The 20,539-nt window shown below is 45.2% G+C and overlaps 1 protein-coding gene across 1 annotated transcript in view; it reads right to left on the bottom strand.

The window, feature by feature from the left end:
- Positions 1–6,146: 6,146 nt before the first annotated feature.
- LOC115088447 (TRPM8 channel-associated factor homolog) overlaps positions 6,147–20,539 on the bottom strand; it is a 61,241-nt gene continuing 46,848 nt past the window's right edge. The window contains exons 6-8 of the mRNA XM_029596729.1: positions 20,057–20,296; positions 7,929–8,266; positions 6,147–6,581 (exon numbers count right to left, since the gene is read on the bottom strand). Of these exons, the coding sequence (XP_029452589.1) occupies positions 6,306–6,581; positions 7,929–8,266; positions 20,057–20,296 (854 nt within the window). The 3' untranslated portion in view covers positions 6,147–6,305. The remainder of the gene's footprint in view (positions 6,582–7,928; positions 8,267–20,056; positions 20,297–20,539) is intronic.

Here is a 20,539-nt window from a genome sequence, read left to right as displayed (position 1 = left end):
GCAGCAAGGTCTCCAAGGTATAGAGTCTAGGGTATGGCAGCAAGGTCTCCAGGGTATAGAGTCTAGGGTATGGCAGCAAGTCCTCCAAGGTATAGAGTCTAGGGTATGGCAGCAAGTCCTCCAAGGTATAGAGTCTAGGGTATGGCAGCAAGTCCTCCAAGGTATAGAGTCTAGGGTATGGCAGCAAGGCCTCCAGGGTATAGAGTCTAGGGTATGGCAGCAAGGTCTCCAAGGTATAGAGTCTAGGGTATGGCAGCAAGGTCTCCAAGGGTATAGAGTCTAGGGTATGGCAGCAAGGCCTCCAGGGTATAGAGTCTAGGGTATGGCAGCAAGGTCTCCAAGGTATAGAGTCTAGGGTATGGCAGCAAGGTCTCCAAGGTATAGTCTAGGGTATGGCAGCAAGGCCTCCAGGGTATAGAGTCTAGGGTATGGCAGCAAGGTCTCCAAGGTATAGAGTCTAGGGTATGGCAGCAAGTCCTCCAAGGTATAGAGTCTAGGGTATGGCAGCAAGTCCTCCAAGGTATAGAGTCTAGGGTATGGCAGCAAGGCCTCCAGGGTATAGAGTCTAGGGTATGGCAGCAAGGTCTCCAAGGTATAGAGTCTAGGGTATGGCAGCAAGGTCTCCAAGGTATAGAGTCTAGGGTATGGCAGCAAGTCCTCCAAGGTATAGAGTCTAGGGTATGGCAGCAAGGCCTCAAGGTATAGAGTCTAGGGTATGGCAGCACGTCCTCCAAGGTATAGAGTCTAGGGTATGGCAGCAAGGCCTCAAGGTATAGAGTCTAGGGTATGGCAGCAAGTCCTCCAAGGTATAGAGTCTAGAGTATGGCAGCCTCCAAGGTATAGAGTCTAGGGTATGGCAGCAAGGTCTCCAAGGTATAGAGTCTAGGGTATGGCAGCAAGTCCTCCAAGGTATAGAGTCTAGGGTATGGCAGCAAGGTCTCCAAGGTATAGAGTCTAGGGTATGGCAGCAAGTCCTCCAAGGTATAGAGTCTAGGGTATGGCAGCAAGGCCTCAAGGTATAGAGTCTAGGGTATGGGCAGCAAGTCCTCCAAGGTATAGAGTCTAGGGTATGGCAGCAAGGCCTCAAGGTATAGAGTCTAGGGTATGGCAGCAAGTCCTCCAAGGTATAGAGTCTAGGGTATGGCAGCAAGGCCTCAAGGTATAGAGTCTAGGGTATGGCAGCAAGTCCTCCAAGGTATAGAGTCTAGGGTATGGCAGCAAGGCCTCAAGGTATAGAGTCTAGGGTATGGCAGCAAGGCCTCAAGGTATAGAGTCTAGGGTATGGCAGCAAGGTCTCCAAGGTATAGAGTCTAGGGTATGGCAGCAAGGCCTCAAGGTATAGAGTCTAGGGTATGGCAGCAAGGTCTCCAAGGTATAGTCTAGGGTATGGCAGCAAGGTCTCCAAGGTATAGAGTCTAGGGTATGGCAGCAAGGCCTCAAGGTATAGAGTCTAGGGTATGGCAGCAAGGCCTCCAAGGTATAGAGTCTAGGGTATGGCAGCAAGGTCTCCAAGGTATAGAGTCTAGGGTATGGCAGCAAGGCCTCAAGGTATAGAGTCTAGGGTATGGCAGCAAGGCCTCCAAGGTATAGAGTCTAGGGTATGGCAGCAAGGCCTCAAGGTATAGAGTCTAGGGTATGGCAGCAAGGTCTCCAAGGTATAGAGTCTAGGGTATGGCAGCAAGGCCTCAAGGTATAGAGTCTAGGGTATGGCAGCAAGGCCTCCAAGGTATAGAGTCTAGGGTATGGCAGCAAGGTCTCCAAGGTATAGAGTCTAGGGTATGGCAGCAAGGCCTCAAGGTATAGAGTCTAGGGTATGGCAGCAAGGCCTCCAAGGTATAGAATCTAGGGTATGGCAGCAAGGCCTCAAGGTATAGAGTCTAGGGTATGGCAGCAAGGCCTCCAAGGTATAGAATCTAGGGTATGGCAGCAAGGCCTCCAAGGTATAGAATCTAGGGTATGGCAGCAAGGTCTCCAAGGTATAGAGTCTAGGGTATGGCAGCAAGGACTCAAGGTATAGAGTCTAGGGTATGGCAGAAAGGCCTCCAAGGTAGAGAGTCTAGGGTATGGCAGCAAGGTCTCCAAGGTATAGAGTCTAGGGTATGGCAGCAAGTCCTCCAAGGTATAGAGTCTAGGGTATGGCAGCAAGTCCTCCAAGGTATAGAATCTAGGGTATGGCAGCAAGTCCTCCAAGGTATAGAGTCTAGGGTATGGCAGCAAGTCCTCCAAGGTATAGAGTCTAGGGTATGGCAGCAAGGCCTCCAGGGTATAGAGTCTAGGGTATGGCAGCAAGGTCTCCAAGGTATAGAGTCTAGGGTATGGCAGCAAGGTCTCCAAGGTATAGAGTCTAGGGTATGGCAGCAAGGTCTCCAAGGTATAGAGTCTAGGTATGGCAGCAAGGTCTCCAAGGTATAGAGTCTAGGGTATGGCAGCAAGGTCTCCAAGGTATAGAGTCTAGGGTATGGCAGCAAGGCCTCCAAGGTATAGAGTCTAGGGTATGGCAGCAAGGCCTCAAGGTATAGAGTCTAGGGTATGGCAGCAAGTCCTCCAAGGTATAGAGTCTAGGGTATGGCAGCAAGGTCTCCAAGGTATAGAGTCTAGGGTATGGCAGCAAGTCCTCCAAGGTATAGAATCTAGGGTATGGCAGCAAGTCCTCCAAGGTATAGAGTCTAGGGTATGGCAGCAAGTCCTCCAAGGTATAGAGTCTAGGGTATGGCAGCAAGGCCTCCAGGGTATAGAGTCTAGGGTATGGCAGCAAGGTCTCCAAGGTATAGAGTCTAGGGTATGGCAGCAAGGTCTCCAAGGTATAGAGTCTAGGGTATGGCAGCAAGGTCTCCAAGGTATAGAGTCTAGGGTATGGCAGCAAGGTCTCCAAGGTATAGAGTCTAGGGTATGGCAGCAAGGTCTCCAAGGTATAGAGTCTAGGGTATGGCAGCAAGGCCTCCAAGGTATAGAGTCTAGGGTATGGCAGCAAGGCCTCAAGGTATAGAGTCTAGGGTATGGCAGCAAGTCCTCCAAGGTATAGAGTCTAGGGTATGGCAGCAAGGTCTCCAAGGTATAGAGTCTAGGGTATGGCAGCAAGTCCTCCAAGGTATAGAGTCTAGGGTATGGCAGCAAGGCCTCAAGGTATAGAGTCTAGGGTATGGCAGCAAGTCCTCCAAGGTATAGAGTCTAGGGTATGGCAGCAAGTCCTCCAAGGTATAGAGTCTAGGGTATGGCAGCAAGGCCTCAAGGTATAGAATCTAGGGTATGGCAGCAAGTCCTCCAAGGTATAGAGTCTAGGGTATGGCAGCAAGGCCTCCAAGGTATAGAATCTAGGGTATGGCAGCAAGGCCTCAAGGTATAGAGTCTAGGGTATGGCAGCAAGGTCTCCAAGGTATAGAGTCTAGGGTATGGCAGCAAGGCCTCAAGGTATAGAATCTAGGGTATGGCAGCAAGGCCTCAAGGTATAGAGTCTAGGGTATGGCAGCAAGGCCTCCAAGGTATAGAATCTAGGGTATGGCAGCAAGGCCTCAAGGTATAGAGTCTAGGGTATGGCAGCAAGGTCTCCAAGGTATAGAGTCTAGGGTATGGCAGCAAGGTCTCCAAGGTATAGAGTCTAGGGTATGGCAGCAAGGCCTCAAGGTATAGAATCTAGGGTATGGCAGCAAGGCCTCCAAGGTATAGAGTCTAGGGTATGGCAGCAAGGCCTCAAGGTATAGAATCTAGGGTATGGCAGCAAGGCCTCCAAGGTATAGAATCTAGGGTATGGCAGCAAGGCCTCAAGGTATAGAATCTAGGGTATGGCAGCAAGGCCTCAAGGTATAGAGTCTAGGGTATGGCAGAAAGGCCTCCAGGGTATAGAGTCTAGGGTATGGCAGCAAGGCCTCAAGGTATAGAGTCTAGGGTATGGCAGAAAGGCCTCCAAGGTAGAGAGTCTAGGGTATGGCAGCAAGGCCTCAAGGTATAGAGTCTAGGGTATGGCAGCAAGGCCTCCAAGGTATAGAGTCTAGGGTATGGCAGAAAGGCCTCAAGGTATAGAGTCTAGGGTATGGCAGAAAGGCCTCCAAGGTAGAGAGTCTAGGGTATGGCAGAAAGGCCTCAAGGTATAGAATCTAGGGTATGGCAGAAAGGCCTCAAGGTATAGAGTCTAGGGTATGGTAGAAAGGCCTCCAGGGTATAGAGTCTAGGGTATGGCAGCAAGGCCTCCAAGGTAGAGAGTCTAGGGTATGGCAGCAAGGCCTCCAAGGTAGAGAGTCTAGGGTATGGCAGCAAGGCCTCCAAGGTAGAGAGTCTAGGGTATGGCAGAAAGGCCTCCAAGGTAGAGAGTCTAGGGTATGGCAGAAAGGCCTCAAGGTATAGAGTCTAGGGTATGGCAGAAAGGCCTCCAGGGTATAGAGTCTAGGGTATGGCAGCAAGGTCTCCAAGGTATAGAGTCTAGGGTATGGCAGCAAGGCCTCAAGGTATAGAGTCTAGGGTATGGCAGAAAGGCCTCCAAGGTAGAGAGTCTAGGGTATGGCAGCAAGGCCTCAAGGTATAGAATCTAGGGTATGGCAGAAAGGCCTCAAGGTATAGAGTCTAGGGTATGGCAGAAAGGCCTCCAAGGTATAGAGTCTAGGGTATGGCAGCAAGGCCTCAAGGTATAGAATCTAGGGTATGGCAGAAAGGCCTCAAGGTATAGAGTCTAGGGTATGGCAGAAAGGCCTCAAGGTATAGAGTCTAGGGTATGGCAGAAAGGCCTCCAAGGTATAGAGTCTAGGGTATGGCAGCAAGGTCTCCAAGGTATAGAGTCTAGGGTATGGCAGAAAGGCCTCCAAGGTAGAGAGTCTAGGGTATGGCAGCAAGGCCTCAAGGTATAGAATCTAGGGTATGGCAGAAAGGCCTCAAGGTATAGAGTCTAGGGTATGGCAGAAAGGCCTCCAAGGTATAGAGTCTAGGGTATGGCAGCAAGGCCTCAAGGTATAGAATCTAGGGTATGGCAGAAAGGCCTCAAGGTATAGAGTCTAGGGTATGGCAGAAAGGCCTCAAGGTATAGAGTCTAGGGTATGGCAGCAAGGCCTCAAGGTATAGAGTCTAGGGTATGGCAGAAAGGCCTCCAAGGTATAGAGTCTAGGGTATGGCAGCAAGGCCTCAAGGTATAGAGTCTAGGGTATGGCAGAAAGGCCTCCAAGGTATAGAGTCTAGGGTATGGCAGCAAGGCCTCAAGGTATAGAGTCTAGGGTATGGCAGAAAGGCCTCCAAGGTAGAGAGTCTAGGGTATGGCAGTAAGGTGAAGTGGCCGCAAGACCCTCAAGATGGGGTGCACCAGGGGTATGGCAGCAAGGCAGGGTGCCAGCAAGACCCCCAAGGTGTAGCATAAGGACAATGTAGCAAAGCAGAGTGATAGCAAGACACACCCCCCCCCCCTCCCAAAGATGGTACATCAAGGGTATGGCAATAAGGCAGAGTTGTACTAAGACCCCCGAGGTGTAGCATCAGTGGCATGGCAGCTAAACATAGTGAGAGCAGGACCCCCCCATAGTGCTGTTACCTCACACAGACAAGGGTTGGTTGCTATAGTTACCAGTTAGTCTCTGCAGCTTTATCTTTGTAGCACTTTTCAATGTGCCATAGACTTGGATGGGAAACAAAAACAAATGAGAACATTTTCATTTAATTTGTGGGTGTCCTCCATTCATTGTGGGGGTCCATGAATGAAAGGAAAATAGTCTTATTTGTTGCATTTTATCAATTTGTTTCAAACGAATGCACATCACAATTGCACATTCCCCCTCATTGGACTTTCCTCCCAATCTACGAGTAAGGAAAGATTTGGGGATTCTTTATCCCCAAAAAATCCTATAGTTATAAGCTACAAGAAATGAACTCAGGACACCCTCACACTTGAATTCATTTCTTGCAGCTTATAACTTTAGGATTTTTTTTTAAAGAATAGGAAAATGTGCGCCTGTCTTAGTGCATATGCACTAATGTGCCTCTGTGTGCCTGTGTGTGTGTGAGTACGCGTTTGTGTCTCTGCATATGTTTTGGTGCACCTGCAGTTTTATGTGTGTGTGTGTGTGTGCGTGAGTGTGTCTGTCTGCATATGTTTTGGTGCATTTACATTTTCGTGTGTGAGAGCACGCGTTTGTGTGTCTGCATGTGTTTTGGTGCATTTACATTTTCATGTGTGAGTGTGTGTGTGTGTGTGTGTGTGCATGTGTCTGTCTGCATATGTTTTGGTGCATTTACATTTTCATGTGTGAGTACGTGTGTGGTTTTGTGCATGTGCAAGTGTATTCACTGTTGACAAATGTCCAGCAAGTTTCTCCATCCCTCATCTCCCAGTGTCACTTGATAGTTTGCTGGCACATGAACTGGGCAGAGATATATCCCTTCATTGGATCATCCTCCCACTCTGGGAGTGAGGAAAGATCTTGGGATACTTCTTCCTTGATTGGCCATCCCCATGCCTGAAAAAACGGAGCCAGGTTCCTCTTCACCTGCTGAGAAAACAGTCTTGCCCAGAGGTTCATCTTAGAACTTTTCTCGTTTTTGATGTTTGTCATTTTCTGGTAGTCTGAGAAGAGCTGAATGAAGGGCTTCCAGCCAAAACCTTCCTGCAGCTGGAGGAAGACCAACAGATTTATTTATTTTATTTATTTATTTATAGACTTTTATATCCCGTTGTTTGGTACTTGCCTTCACAACGGTTTGTAAAGATAAAAATAAACATAAGAACACAAGAACATAAGAACATAAGAAAATGCCATACTGGGTCAGACCAAGGGTCCATCAAGCCCAGCATCCTGTTTCCAACAGTGGCCAATCCAGGCCAGAAGAACCTGGCAAGTACCCAAAAACTAAGTCTATTCCATGTAACCATTGCTAATGGCAGTGGCTATTCTCTAAGTGAACTTAATAGCAGGTAATGGACTTCTCCTCCAAGAACTTATCCAATCCTTTTTTAAACACAGCTACACTAACTGCACTAACCACATCCTCTGGCAACAAATTCCAGAGTTTAATTGTGCGTTGAGTGAAATTGTTTTACAGATTGTAAGAAAATTACAATCTGTAAAACAATAAAAAACTCACTAATACAAAAACTATTTATACATTTATTATAAAGCAAACTACACACTTTGTTTAAGGACAGTGTGAGCATGATAATTCACACAGTAACAAAGGCTTTTGCTTAAAACAATATTACTAATGCACCTACAAAACCTCAGCTCATTGGAGAGAGTTATATCCAGACTACTTCTCGACTAGTGGTCATCCATGACTGCAATTACTCCAACAAATTATCACAGATTGCAGGAAGTTTTCAAAAGCTTTAGCTGTTTGAGTTTATTAATGCATTATACCACCTTTCCAGTAAAATCAATGCGGTTTACAAAATAGGAGCCTAAATTGACTCCTTTGAAACCCGATTACAGCTGAGCAAAGAATATGTTTTCTTAGGAGATCTTCTTTGTCAGAAATTCTCCTTTTAAATTAAAAGTCTCTTTCTCTCTCTCTTGATACACACACACATATATATGTATGTGTGGAAAGAAAGAGAGATTTAATTTAAATCAGAGCTGCCAATAGTATATGTATATACTATTGGCAGCTTAAGGGAGAATGTTCTCCCTTAAGTTCTATGTCAACATGTTATAATGTTATAATGTATTCCGCCCCTGAGGCGACAGTTCAGTTCCATGTAAACCGGTGCGATATGTATTGTATACAGGAACATCGGTATAGAAAAAATCTAAATAAATAAATATATATATATAGACATAGGTATCAGGCTGGATAGATATGTAGTAAAGATACGTACTAATGGAGATTTAGCACTACACTGCAATACAACTTTGGGCCAGAAGTCAATCTGAATGTAGTATTCCCATCCCTCTATTCTAGGTTGTGCTTCCTCCCCACCCTCTACCCAAAGTTTTTCATTAATCAATCAGTTCCCAGGTTACCTGCAAATAAGTCTCTAGGCATGTCCACACCGTCCATTCTTCCAACTTTGTACCATTTCTCACATACTGTTCAATCCTTTTGACTCTGTTGTTTGGCTGTAAGCTTTCGTGGGCCTTATGTCTGGGAATTCCCATCACCTCTTCATGGACATACACTGACCAGAGATTGCAGGTGGCCTCGACTGTGTGAGGAGGAAACTCCCATCCATGTCGCTGCTGATTGTGGCCTAATTCATGGATAAAGCCCCAGGTTCCCTTGGCTTCTATATATTTCAAGTCTATCATCTCTTTTACAGACTCCAAGTGACACATGATGGGGTAGCCTGAATGCATCCAGCCTACACATAGTAAACACAAAACCACAGGTTGAACAACAACATTAGTAAGCAGAAGATACATATTGTAAACCTAATATAGAACTTTTCCCAGAAAGATTATTAAATGCCCATTTTGGAGAGGGGAAGGTCCTTTCTTTGGCTAACCATGATAAGTGTTCTCTCCAGCTCCTACCATCTGAGTTTTCACTCCTAATGTCTCCCATGGGATTTTTTTTTGGCAATTTTTGTGTGTGGGTTATGCCTGATCGTGTTGAGTGAAAAATTTGCTAAGGGGGAACTGAACTTTAATGCTACAATGGGAGTTAAACATTCTAAACCAGATCCCCTAACTCAAGAAAAAAACAGGCAGAGAAGGAGAAACTGGCTACTCTAGAGTCAGTTCTGTCAGAGTTACAGAGCATCCGGGAGCTGATGGAGATGCATTTTAATACCACCCGTGACATCAAACTGACTTGGAAAAATTAACAGACCAATTTCTGTTATGCAGGAGGGCCTACCTGCTCAAGTGCATAATCACTCGAAGGCTATTGAGTCTCTTCAGCTGCCCATGGAACATTTGTCCAATGGCAACCAGAGAAATAATATTCATATCTTGGGGCTAGCTGAGGTATCAGAAGGTACTGACATGGTTAAATCTATTAAGGGCTAATTCTGTTCTCTCAAAACATTGACAGGTGGGTAATAGCCAAAACCAAATACAACATATCAATTAGCTAATAACCCAAAAGATATATTAGAAAAACACCGTGAAATACTGAATTTTTTATTCATTTAAAGACCTCATAGAATGGCATACTTAATCAATGCTAATTGGCTGGGATATTGCGTATACCATTAGATATAATCATAGGTCTTGTATATGATATTTTTCATGCTTCTGTGATAAAAGTTTCATGTATTCAATTAGATATATGTCATATTCAATGTCATGTTCAATTTTTACGTTTCTAAAACATGACATGTAATAGCAAGTAATACTTGAAAAGACTTAGGGGTAGATTTTCAAACAAGGCGCGTTGGCGTACTTTTGTTGGCACTCCAGGCGCAAACAAAAGTACGCGGGATTTTAGTAGATACGCGCGGAGCCGCGCGTATCCGCTAAAATCCTGGATCGGCGCGCGCAAGGCTATGTATTCTGTATAGCCGGCGCGCGCCGAGCCACGCAGCCTACCCCCGTTCCCTCCGAGGCCGCTCCGAAATCGGAGCAGCCTTGGAGGGAACTTCCTTTTGCCCTCCCCTCACCTTCCCCTCCCTTCCCCTACCTAACCCACCCACCCGGCCCTGTCTAAGCCCCCCCCCCCTTACCTTTGTCGGGGGATTTACGCCTCCCAGAGGGAGGCGTAAATCCCCACGCGCCAGCGGGCCTCCTGCGCACCGGGACGCGACCTGGGGGCGGGTCCGGAGGGCGCGGCCACGCCCCGGGCCGCAACCACGCCCCCGGGGCCGCCCCCGGAACGCTCCGGACACGCCCCGAAAACGCCACGCGGTTCTGGCCCGGCCCCCGACACGCCCCCGACACGCCCCCCTCGGAGAACCCCGGGACTTACACGAGTCCCGGGGCTCTGCGCGCGCCGGTAGGCCTATGTAAAATAGGCTCACCGGCGCGCAGGGCCCTGCTCGCCTAAATCCACCCGGATTTGGGCGGATTTAGGCGAGCAGGGCTCTGAAAATCCGCCCCTTAGCTCATTAGCTTGAAAGTCAGTAGAGGAGATGCCTGAACTCTTAGTCGGAGAGGCTTAGATGGTATCAGCCTGACACAGACCGTTTTTTGGCAATCAAATGCCTTCTTCATGGGCCAATTGTACGTATTGCAACGGCAGCGGCATGATCCGCATTGGTAGGAAACAATAAGGAACGTAAGGCCATGACTTAAGTACATAAGAAAATGCCATACTGGGTCAGACCAAGGGTCCATCCTGTTTCCATCAGTGGCCAATCCAGGCCATAAGAACCTGGCAAGTACCCAAAAGCTAAGTCTATTCCATGTTATTGTTGCTAATGGCAGTGGCTATTCTCTAAGTGAACTTAATAGCAGGTAATGGACTTCTCCTCCAAGAACGTATCCAATCCTTTTTTAAACACAGCTACACTAAGGGGCAGATTTTCAAGGATTTACGCACGTAGGGGGGCTTACGCGTGCCGTGCCTATTTTCAAAAGGCCCGGTGGTGTGCATAAAGCCCTGGGAAGCGTGTAAGTCCCAGGGCTTGAAAAAAGGGGCGGGGAGGGGGTGGGGCCATAGGCCTCCGCACTGCCACTGGGCCGGGGATCGCACGCCTGCAGTTGGCCGGCAGGTGTAACTTGTGAGATAAAGGTATGGGGGTTTTTTTTTCGGGCTGGGGGGCGGGACAGGTAGAGGAAGGGAGGGGAAGGTGGGGGGGAGGTAACAGGGAAAGCCAGCTGGTCTCCCCGAGAGCTCAGTGCGTGCAAGGTGCCCTTTGCGTGCGCCAACCCCTGAATTTAAAACATGCGTGGTTGCACGCACATGGTTGCGCACACAAATGTACGCCGCTGGCGTACCTTTTAAAATATGCCCCTAACTGAACTAACCACATCCTCTGGCAACAAATTCCAGAGTTTAATTGTGCACTGAGTGAAAAAGAACTTTCTCCAATTAGTTTTAAATGTGCCCCATGCTAACTTCATGGAGTGCCCCCTAGTCTTTCTACTATCCGAAAGAGTAAATAACCGATTCACATCTATTCATTCAAGACCTCTCATGATCTTAAAGACCTCTATCATATCCCCCCTCAGCCGTCTCTTCTCCAAGCTGAAAAGTCCTAACCTCTTTAGTCTTTCCTCATAGGGGAGCTGTTCCATTCCCCTTATCATTTTGGTTGCCCTTCTCTGTACCTTCTCCATCGCAGCTATATCTTTTTTGAGATACGGCGACCAGAATTGTACACAGTATTCAAGGCGCTGTCTCACCATGGAGCGATATAGAGGCATTACAACATTTTCCCTTTTATTCACCATTCCCTTTTTTAATAAATCCCAACATTCTGTTTGCTTTTTTGACTGCCGCAGCACACTGCACCGACGATTTCAATGTGTTATCCACTATGACACCTAGATCTCTTTCTTGGGTTGTAGCACCTAATATGGAACCTAACATTGTGTAACTATAGCATGGGTTATTTTTCCCTATATGCATCACCTTGCACTTATCCACAGTAAATTTCATCTGCCATTTGGATGCCCAATTTTCCAGCCTCGGGTAGGCTTAAATCTGCCAACAAAGGTGGGGGGGGGGGGGTTTAGATAGGGCCAGGGGGTGGGTTAGGTAGGGGAAGGGAGGGGAAGTTGAGGGGCGGCGGAAGGAAAGTTCCCTCCAAGGCCGCTCGATTTCGGAGCAGCCTTGGAGGGAACAGGCAGCGCGCGCCGGGCTCGGCGCACGCAGGTTGCACAAATGTGCACCCCCTTATGTGCGCCGACCCCGGATTTTATAAGATACGCGCGTATCTTATAAAATCCAGCGTACTTTTGTTCGCGCGTGGTGCGCAAACAAAAGTACGCGCGCGCGCTGTTTTTGAAAATGTACCCCAATGTTATGTTGAGCAACAGATAAAAGGAAATCTAACAATTTACGCTGGGGCAATGAAAGGTGTATAGATGGGTCCGTTCCTTTTAATATGATTATGGAATAGGAGATGGGATGATTCAGCTTCAATATTAATTAAACCGTACCCCAAAGCTGTTGCCAAAACGTATACACGTAATGACAATCAAACAGCATATATCTCAACGTAGCTTTGGAAGCTAAACAAGACCAACAAGCGTGAGAAGATAAAAGATCGGCTCTGTGTAGATTCCAAGGAGTCCAAACTGCTCTGTGCATAATGAAAAACGATGTCTGTAACAAACTGGAAGACACGAGATGCGAACAGAAGTTGACCATATATATTCCCACATGGAAGAGGAGGGTACTAATGCAATATCTAAAGACCATATTGGCTGCAAAACCTGTGTGGGGGACCGTGCTGAAAAACCTTTGAGGAGTTTATATAAGCAGGAGGCAAGGTGACTTTTATGACCATATTCTCGGTAAATTATTAGAAGATTCGGCGGTTTGTCCAGCGAGACCTGTGTTAAAACAGTACCTTGCAAGGCAGTCCTCAATTGTAACCAAGCATAAAATTGATTGACAGGTATATGAAAACGGGCTTGCATTTGGGAATATGATATAATACTGCCAGATATTAAAACCGATGATAGTAGCCAAATGTTTTCTTTTTGCCATAAAGGCCAGTAAAGGGAATGACCCCCAATTTTAATGAAAGGATTACGCCAAATAGGAGCTAAGTTGGAGACACCCCAGGAAGGTAAGTGGGCTGGTTTGAGCCAATCTAATTCCGAAAAAGCTCTGTGTAAGGACCTTAATATGGGATGAGCAGATAGTCGGGGTGAGAGGGTCATACCAGGAAAACAAAACTTTGGACAGGGAGCTAGCCAGGCTTGTTCAATTGCTACCCAGCGAGGGTATTCTATGTGTACCTGGTCAACATCAAAATAATAATAGCCTTGTTGTAGAATAAAAGCCTGATGATAAACATAGAAATCAGGAAAGTTAACTCCACCTTTATTTCTGGCAGCTTTTAATTTGGATAAGGCAATTCGAGGGGCTTTATTGAGCCAGAGAAATTTTACTAATAGCCTGTCAACTTGCTTGTAAAATTCTGAGGAGAAAAAAAATGGGTAGCATAGATAGAGCACATGTGATTTTTGGTGCAAGGACCATTTTTATTGTATCTAATCTGCCCCACCAAGAGAGATGCTATGGTGACCATTTCAAAAATAGGTCCTTTAATGTGTGCAAAATACTAGACTCCCCTTGAGCAATCGTGACTGCTGGGTCTGTAAAAAATGTGATCCCTTCTGGATAGGGACTTGATCCCTTCTGGATAGGGACTTGAGTAAGGTCAATTGTTGATGCAGCATAATTTAATGGCAGGAGTTCAGTCTTATGCCAGTTAATCTTATACCCAGATAGTAAAGAATAAGCCGAGATAAGGTCAAATGAATGTGGGAGTAACTCTGCAGGGTCCTGTGTAAACAAAAGGACATCATCAGCATAAGCGGATAGTTTAAACCTTTCAGTTCCAATCTGTACACCCTGGATGAGATCAGATGGTCGTATAGCTGAAAGCAATGGTTCCAAAGCCAGGCTGAAAAGTAGGGGAGAAAGAGGGCAGCCTTGGCGGGTGCCTCTATATAACAGAAAGGAAGGAGACCACTGTTGATTAATATAAAGAAAAGCTGTAGGAGAAGTGTACAAAAATTGTATCCAAGCTAGAAAATTAGGGCCAAGTCCATACCATTGAAGGATGGAAAATAAAAAGGACCATTCAACCCAGTTGAATGCTTTCTCTGCGTCCAATGAAACCGCCGCTACCAGATTTGAAGCTGAGAAAGTTGCCTGTTGAATGTGCATAAAGATGCGGGTATGATTTGCTATAAGGCGATGTTTAATGAAACCAGATTGATCCGGGTTAATTTATAAACCTAAAACACGGAAGAGCCTAGTGGCTAGAATTTTAGTAAAAATTTTGTAATCCGAATTCAATAGTGAAATTGGTCGATAGTTAGCCATGTGGAATTCATCTCAACCTGGCTTTGGAAGTACAACTATACAAGCCTGCGTCAAGGAAGAAGGAGAAGCAGTTGGGGAGAGGAAGGAAGAAAAAAAATCATGTAAGTGAGGGACAAGACTTTTCTTAAATGCTTGATAGAAGTCTGAGGTGAATCCATCCGGTCCAGGAGCTTTCTTAGGAGCAAGTGAAGAGAAGGCAGTTGCAATTTCCAAGGTAGTGATTGGTTCATCCAATTTGGTCAGCTGTTCAGGTGTCAAGGTGGGATGAACAATAATAGAGAGAAAGTTTTGCAACTCAGATCGAGAAAGAGAAACTTCCGACTGATATAATTTAGCATAAAAATCTCGAAATGCGTTTAATATATCAGTCTTTTTCATCAGTATTTCATTGGAGGAGGACAGAATCTTAACAATTCATTTTTTCTCGGTTTTCTTTTTGAGATAAGATGATAATAAGTGACCACATTTATTATTGTGGGTATAATATTGTGCCTTAGAGTGGAAAGTGTGAAGATGTACTTGAGAACTGAGAAGATAATTGTACTGGTATCGAGCTTTGGTCAATGCATTCAAAGAGGAAGGGGATGGATGATTGATATGCTCCTGTTCAAGAGATGCTATAAGTTGTTGATGATTGTTCAGCTCTGCTTTTTGAAGTTTACATCTCGTGATGGAATAGCTGATGATCTCACCACGCATTGTAGCCTTGAAAGCATCCCAAAGAGTAGTAGCCGAGATACCTTCTGTAGCATTAAAGTGATAGTATTCCGAAATCTTCTGTTCAATCATGGTAGAAAAATCAGGTTCTGCAAGTAGCGCCAAACTGAATCTCCATTGTCTATCAATATTAAGAGTGTGTGCAAGATTGCAAGTGATAGTTTCACCCACATGATCTGAGATTAATATGGGACAAATCGTAGCAGAGATTATCCTGGAGATTAAAGAATTGGAAGTTAAGAAAAAATCAATACGTGAATACGAAGAATGCGGTGATGAAAAAAAAGTGTAGTCCTTTCCGTGGGATTAAACAATCACCAAGGGTCGGAGAGACCAAGAGTAAAGATAAGATGCTGTAATGTTCGAGTAGACTTGGAAATATTTAGACGAGCCTCTGTTTTTTTTAATTTAATATTGGATCCAAAGGTTGATTAAAGTCCCTCCAAGAATACATTGCGAAGAGTCCAGATGAAGCAATTGAGCAAAAACTTCTTGAAAAAAGGGGATTGTCAATGTTTGGTGCATATAGATTAAGAATGCTAAAGGATTCATTATGAAGAGATAGTTATATGATGTTCCACCTGCCATCAACATCCGCAATGTGATGAGATACCGTTGCATTTAGATTTTTATGGATCAAAATCGCTGCACCTCTTTTTTTCTGGACTGCTGAGCTAAAAAAAACTTGTCCCACCCAATTTTACCAGAGTTTAAGAGATTCAGAAGCAGAGAGATGAGTCTCCTGAACAAGAGCAATATCCACTTGTAGAGTGTGCAGATACCTGAGAACTTTTTTTCGTTTAATAGGGTGTGAAAAACTGTTGACATTTAAGGATACTAGCTGGAAGGAAGTAATGTTGGACACCATGAAAAAAAAATTAAGAGCCAATCCTCATTGTGGCTATGCTTAACCTCCGGTGATAGGCAGTAGGCAAGAAAGAGGTAAAGAGGGAAAAAAAAGAAAATGTCACAATTCAAATTAGAAGAAGTGAGAGAAATCCAAACCACATGCCATATAAAAATAGTCAAATAAAGTAGCAAAACATATTTCAAGCTGAGAAAATTGAATTTTAGGAGCAACGTGTAAAAAGGCTGAACCATGCTGACGCATGGGATGCCCATAAAAGAGAACAAAAAGAGCCTCAAGGCAAGCCAAGATGCGTCCCGAGTCCCTCGCTCCACGGCAAGTAAACTAAGTTAATCCACATGTTGGGTATATGCATAGAAAAGAGATTTATGTCTTATGAGACTACTCATGAAAGGAAGTTGTAATAAGGAACCGCAGTCGGTCAAAACCATCCTGGTCTTAAAATCTGGGTCATACTAGGTGATAAACAAAAGACTAGTATGGTCCATTGGCAAGATGTAAAATAATAATAAGACCTTATATTCAGGTGATTATTGAAGCATTTGACTCACAGGAAAGTAAAAAGTCCTCCAAAGGTTTCGGGTCCTGGAACAGTTTAGTTTGATTGTTGTAAGTGACCCTCATCTGAGTTGGATATAACAATCCATATTTCACCCTTAAAGATTGCAGTCGGGGCCTCAGTGCCAAAAGAGGCTGTAGTCTTTGCCAAATCAGGAACAAAAATAATAGAGTGGCCCTGAAAGGTGAGTGGCGCTTTGTTTCACGCCGCTGCAAAAATCAAAAGCACCTGAGGGTATCCCAGCACCTTGAAAATAATAATGGGATACTTGGAATTTGTGAGAGCCCAAGAGGATATCCTGTGGGCCCTTTCTAGCTCAAATGAATGATCAAACTTGAGCTTGAGGCTAGAAGGAATCATTTGTGTGAGAAAGCTCAAGATATCGTTACCTTCAGCTCCTTCAGGAACCCCTAGGATTCGTATGTTGCTTCTGGGGTTCCTATTGGAGAGATCTTCGATTTCCTGTTACAAATGTTCCATCTCTTTTGGTATGTGAATAAGTGGCGCAGTAGAAATAAGAAGCGATGATACTTGCATTTCAGCGTCGTCGAGACGCTTTTGAAACCCATCCATTCGAGCCACAAGAGTTTGCAGATCATTGCGTATCACAGATGTTTCAATATTTAATTGAATTAAATCCTTTAGTTGTTTTAGTTCAGCTAAAATCATCTCCGCTGACGCCATGTTTTTTGATTGCGGGGCCTTATCCAACGACGGGGGTCCTGCTTGGAGCGCTTCATTCCGGCAGACGCTGCAAAGGCGGCTTCTATTTTCCCCGGCTTTGATGCGGCCATGAAGTAAAGGACCCAGGCAGGTCAATCCGACAAGAAATTTCACCAAATGGACCGAATACTTCCACATTTAGGAGCGAGGGCTTGCGGAGCTTCAGACTCGGGCAGCCATCTTGTGCGCAGCTTGAGAGCACCCTCGAGATTTTTATAGAAACATAGAAATGACGGCAGAAGAAGACCAAACGGCCCATCCAGTCTGCCCAACAAGCTTCACACATTTTTTCTCATACTTATCTGTTTCTCTTAGCTCTTTGGTTCTATTTCCCTTCCACCCCCACCATTAATGTAGAGAGCAGTGATGGAGCTGCATCCAAGTGAAATATCAAGCTTGATTAGTTAGGGGTAGTAGGGGTTGTAACCGCCGCAATAAGCAAGCTACACCCATGCTTATTTGTTTTACCCAGACTATGTTATTCAGCCCTTATTGGTTGTTTTTCTTCTCCCCTGCCGTTGAAGCAGGGAGCTATGCTGGATATGCGTGAAGTATCAGTTTTTCTTCTCTCCTGCCGTTGAAGCAGAGAGGTATGCTGGATATGCGTGAAGTATCAGTATTTCTTCTCCCCTGCCGTTGAAGCAGAGAGCTATGCTGGATATGCGTGAAGTATCAGTATTTCTTCTCCCCTGCCGTTGAAGCAGAGAGCTATGCTGGATATGCATTGAAAGTGAAGTATCAGGCTTATTTGGTTTGGGGTAGTAACTGCCATAACAAGCCAGCTACGCCCCGCTTTGTGAGTGCAAATCCTTTTTTCCACATTTCCTCTTGCTGTTGAAGCTTAGAGCGATGTTGGAGTCACAGTAACCATGTGTATGTTTATTGAATAAGGGTATTATCTCCAGGCAGTAGCCGTCATTCTGGCGAGCCACCCACTCTTCATTGACGGCCTCTTGACTTTATGGATCCACAGTGTTTATCCCACGCCCCTTTGAAGTCCTTCACAGTTCTGGTCTTCACCACTTCCTCCGGAGGGCATTCCAGGCATCCACCACCCTCTCCGTGAAGAAATACTTCCTGACATTGGTTCTGAATCTTCCTCCCTGGAGCTTCAAATCGTGACCCCTGGTTCTGCTGATTTTTTTCCTATGGAAAAGGTTTGTCGTTGTCTTTGGATCATTAAAACCTTTCAAGTATCTGAAAGTCTGTATCATATCACCTCTGCTCCTCCTTTCCTCCAGGGTGTACATATTTAGATTCTTCAATCTCTCCTCATAAGTCATTTGATGAAGACCTTCCACCTTTTTGGTCGCCCTTCTCTGGACCACCTCCATCTTGTCTCTGTCTCTTTGGAGATATGGTCTCCAGAACTGAACACAATACTCCAGGTGAGGTCTCACCAAGGACCTGTACAAGGGGATAATCACTTCCCTTTTCTTACTCGATATTCCTCTCTCTATGCAGCCCAGCATTCTTCTGGCTTTAGCTATCGCCTTGTCACATTGTTTCGCCGACTTCAGATCATTAGACACCATCACCCCAAGGTCTCTCTCCTGCTCCGTGCACATCAGCCTTTCTCCCCCCATTGAATACAGTTCATTCAGATTCCCACTCCCCATATGCATGACTCTGCACTTCTTGGCATTGAATCTCAGCTGCCATATCTTCGACCACTCTTCCATCTTCCTTAAATCCCGTCTCATTCTCTCCACTCCTTCCGGCGTGTCCACCCTGTTGCAGATCTTAGTGTCATCCGCAAAAAGACATACCTTACCTTCTATCCCTTCATCAATGTCGCTCACAAAGATATTGAAAAGGACCGATCCCAACACTGATCCCTGTGGTACACCGCTTAAAACCGCCCTCTCTTCAGAGAGAGTTCCATTTACCATCACACATTGTCTTCTGTCCGTCAACCAGTTTGCAATCCAGGCCACCACCTCGGCACTCACTCCTAAGCTTCTCATTTTATTCACCAGTCTCCTGTGCGGGACAGTGTCAAAAGCTTTGCTGAAATCCAAGTAGATGACAACGAGTGCTCTTCCTGATCCAATTCCTTGGTTACCCAGTCAAAAAAGTCAATCAGATTTGTCTGACAGGATCTTCCAATGGTGAATCCGTGCTGCCTCTGGTCCAGCAATTCTCCCGACTGTAGGGAGAATTGCTCCCATTTAGGTTCTCTTTAATATCCTGTACAGACATGGGTTCTTTAAATGTTCTGAATGTGGTAACTCTCAATATTAATAGTCTCATTCATTCGATTAAGAGAGAGAAGATTTTGGGATATGTTAAAATGCTGGGTGCCAATGTAGTCTTTTTGCAGGAATCCCATTTGGATGGCAAAGAATCAAGTAAACTGAACATAAGAAATTGCCATGCTGGGTCAGATCAAGGGTCCATCAAGCCCAGCATCCTGTTTCCAACAGAGGCCAAAACCAGGCCACAAGAACCTGGCAATTACCCAAACTCTAAGAAGATCCCATGCTACTGATGCAATTAATAGCAATGGTTATTCCCTAAGTAAAATTGATTAACAGCCATTAATGGACTTCTCCTCCAAGAACTTATCCAAACCTTTTTTGAACCCAGCTACACTAACTGCACTAACCACATCCTCTGGCAACAAATTCCAGAGCTTTATTGTGCGTTGAGTGAAAAAGAATTTTCTCAGATTAGTCTTAAATGTGTTAGTTGCTAACTTCATGGGCAGCCTAAATCCCTAAAAGTACCAGGACTGGGGGCGAGGGAGGGAGATGAGGAGCAGTTTGGAGCATTTTCTGAGGAACTGGGGAAGGGGAGCCTGACCTCCAGATTCCACCACACACTTTTATCTGACTTCCAACAGGTTTAAGAAGATGGGGGTTGCTCAGCCTGTAAATTGTGGGGAGGAAAGGGGACTAGGGAGGGTGGAGAATGGCCCACAAGCCTGTACTTCTCTTTTTTTTCTCCTATAGATATATTCATAAGATATCAAGTTATCTGGCTGCAGGTGGCAAGTTTAGGACTGTTCTGAGACAGCCCTAAAGTTATCCTGCTAAATTAACCGGATGCAACAACGAGTTCAGCTAAGTTACCTGGATAATTTTACCCTGTCCCTAAAAATCCCCTTTTAACCAGCCAAAAATAAAAAACGTATCTATCTAAAATATAGCCAGATAAGTGGCTTAATATTCAAACTGTTTCTATGTAGCTGGATAATTTGTGAGTTATCTGGCTAAGTGCCTTTGAATATTGACCCTTCTGGAGGGTTAAATGGCAAAAGCATTGGTATAATGTTTGGATAAAAGCTGCTGCTCACATCTAAGTTGTTATTCTAATAAACAGATCATACTCACCAGCAGATATCTGAACGTCCGCTATAATCCTCTCCTGGCGTTGGAAAGGCGCTGGAATAGCAGCCAGTTCACAAATGGCTCTCATGATTCTGTCCCAGAAGGCGAGCAAGTCCTCAGGGTTCTCAAGGGTGCGCACGCTCTCAGATGAAACAGTGAAAATGATGCTCTCGCTAGCGAGCTCTGCCCATGGAGCTGGGTAATGGCGGATGGTTTTTAGCCAGTTAGACAGATTGGTCTTTCCTGTAGCATAATGGGAAAATAAATCAGAGCCCGAAGTGTCATAGAACTGGTTGAATTTAGCAAGAAGACAGCAAAGATAGTTTCATATCATGCATACTTTTTACCATGGGTGAAAGAAAACATAATTATGTCATGGATGATAAGTAACACGGTAAATTTTACAGAGGGTAATTCCTTTTCAAACTAAACTCTGATTATCACATAACCATATCACACAACAGAGAGATCACATATAAACAAATA

This window comes from Rhinatrema bivittatum, chromosome 3 (assembly GCF_901001135.1).
Source record: "Rhinatrema bivittatum chromosome 3, aRhiBiv1.1, whole genome shotgun sequence".
NCBI classification, from domain to species: Eukaryota; Metazoa; Chordata; class Amphibia; order Gymnophiona; family Rhinatrematidae; genus Rhinatrema; species Rhinatrema bivittatum.
This window is presented reverse-complemented; position numbering and strand designations above follow the sequence as displayed.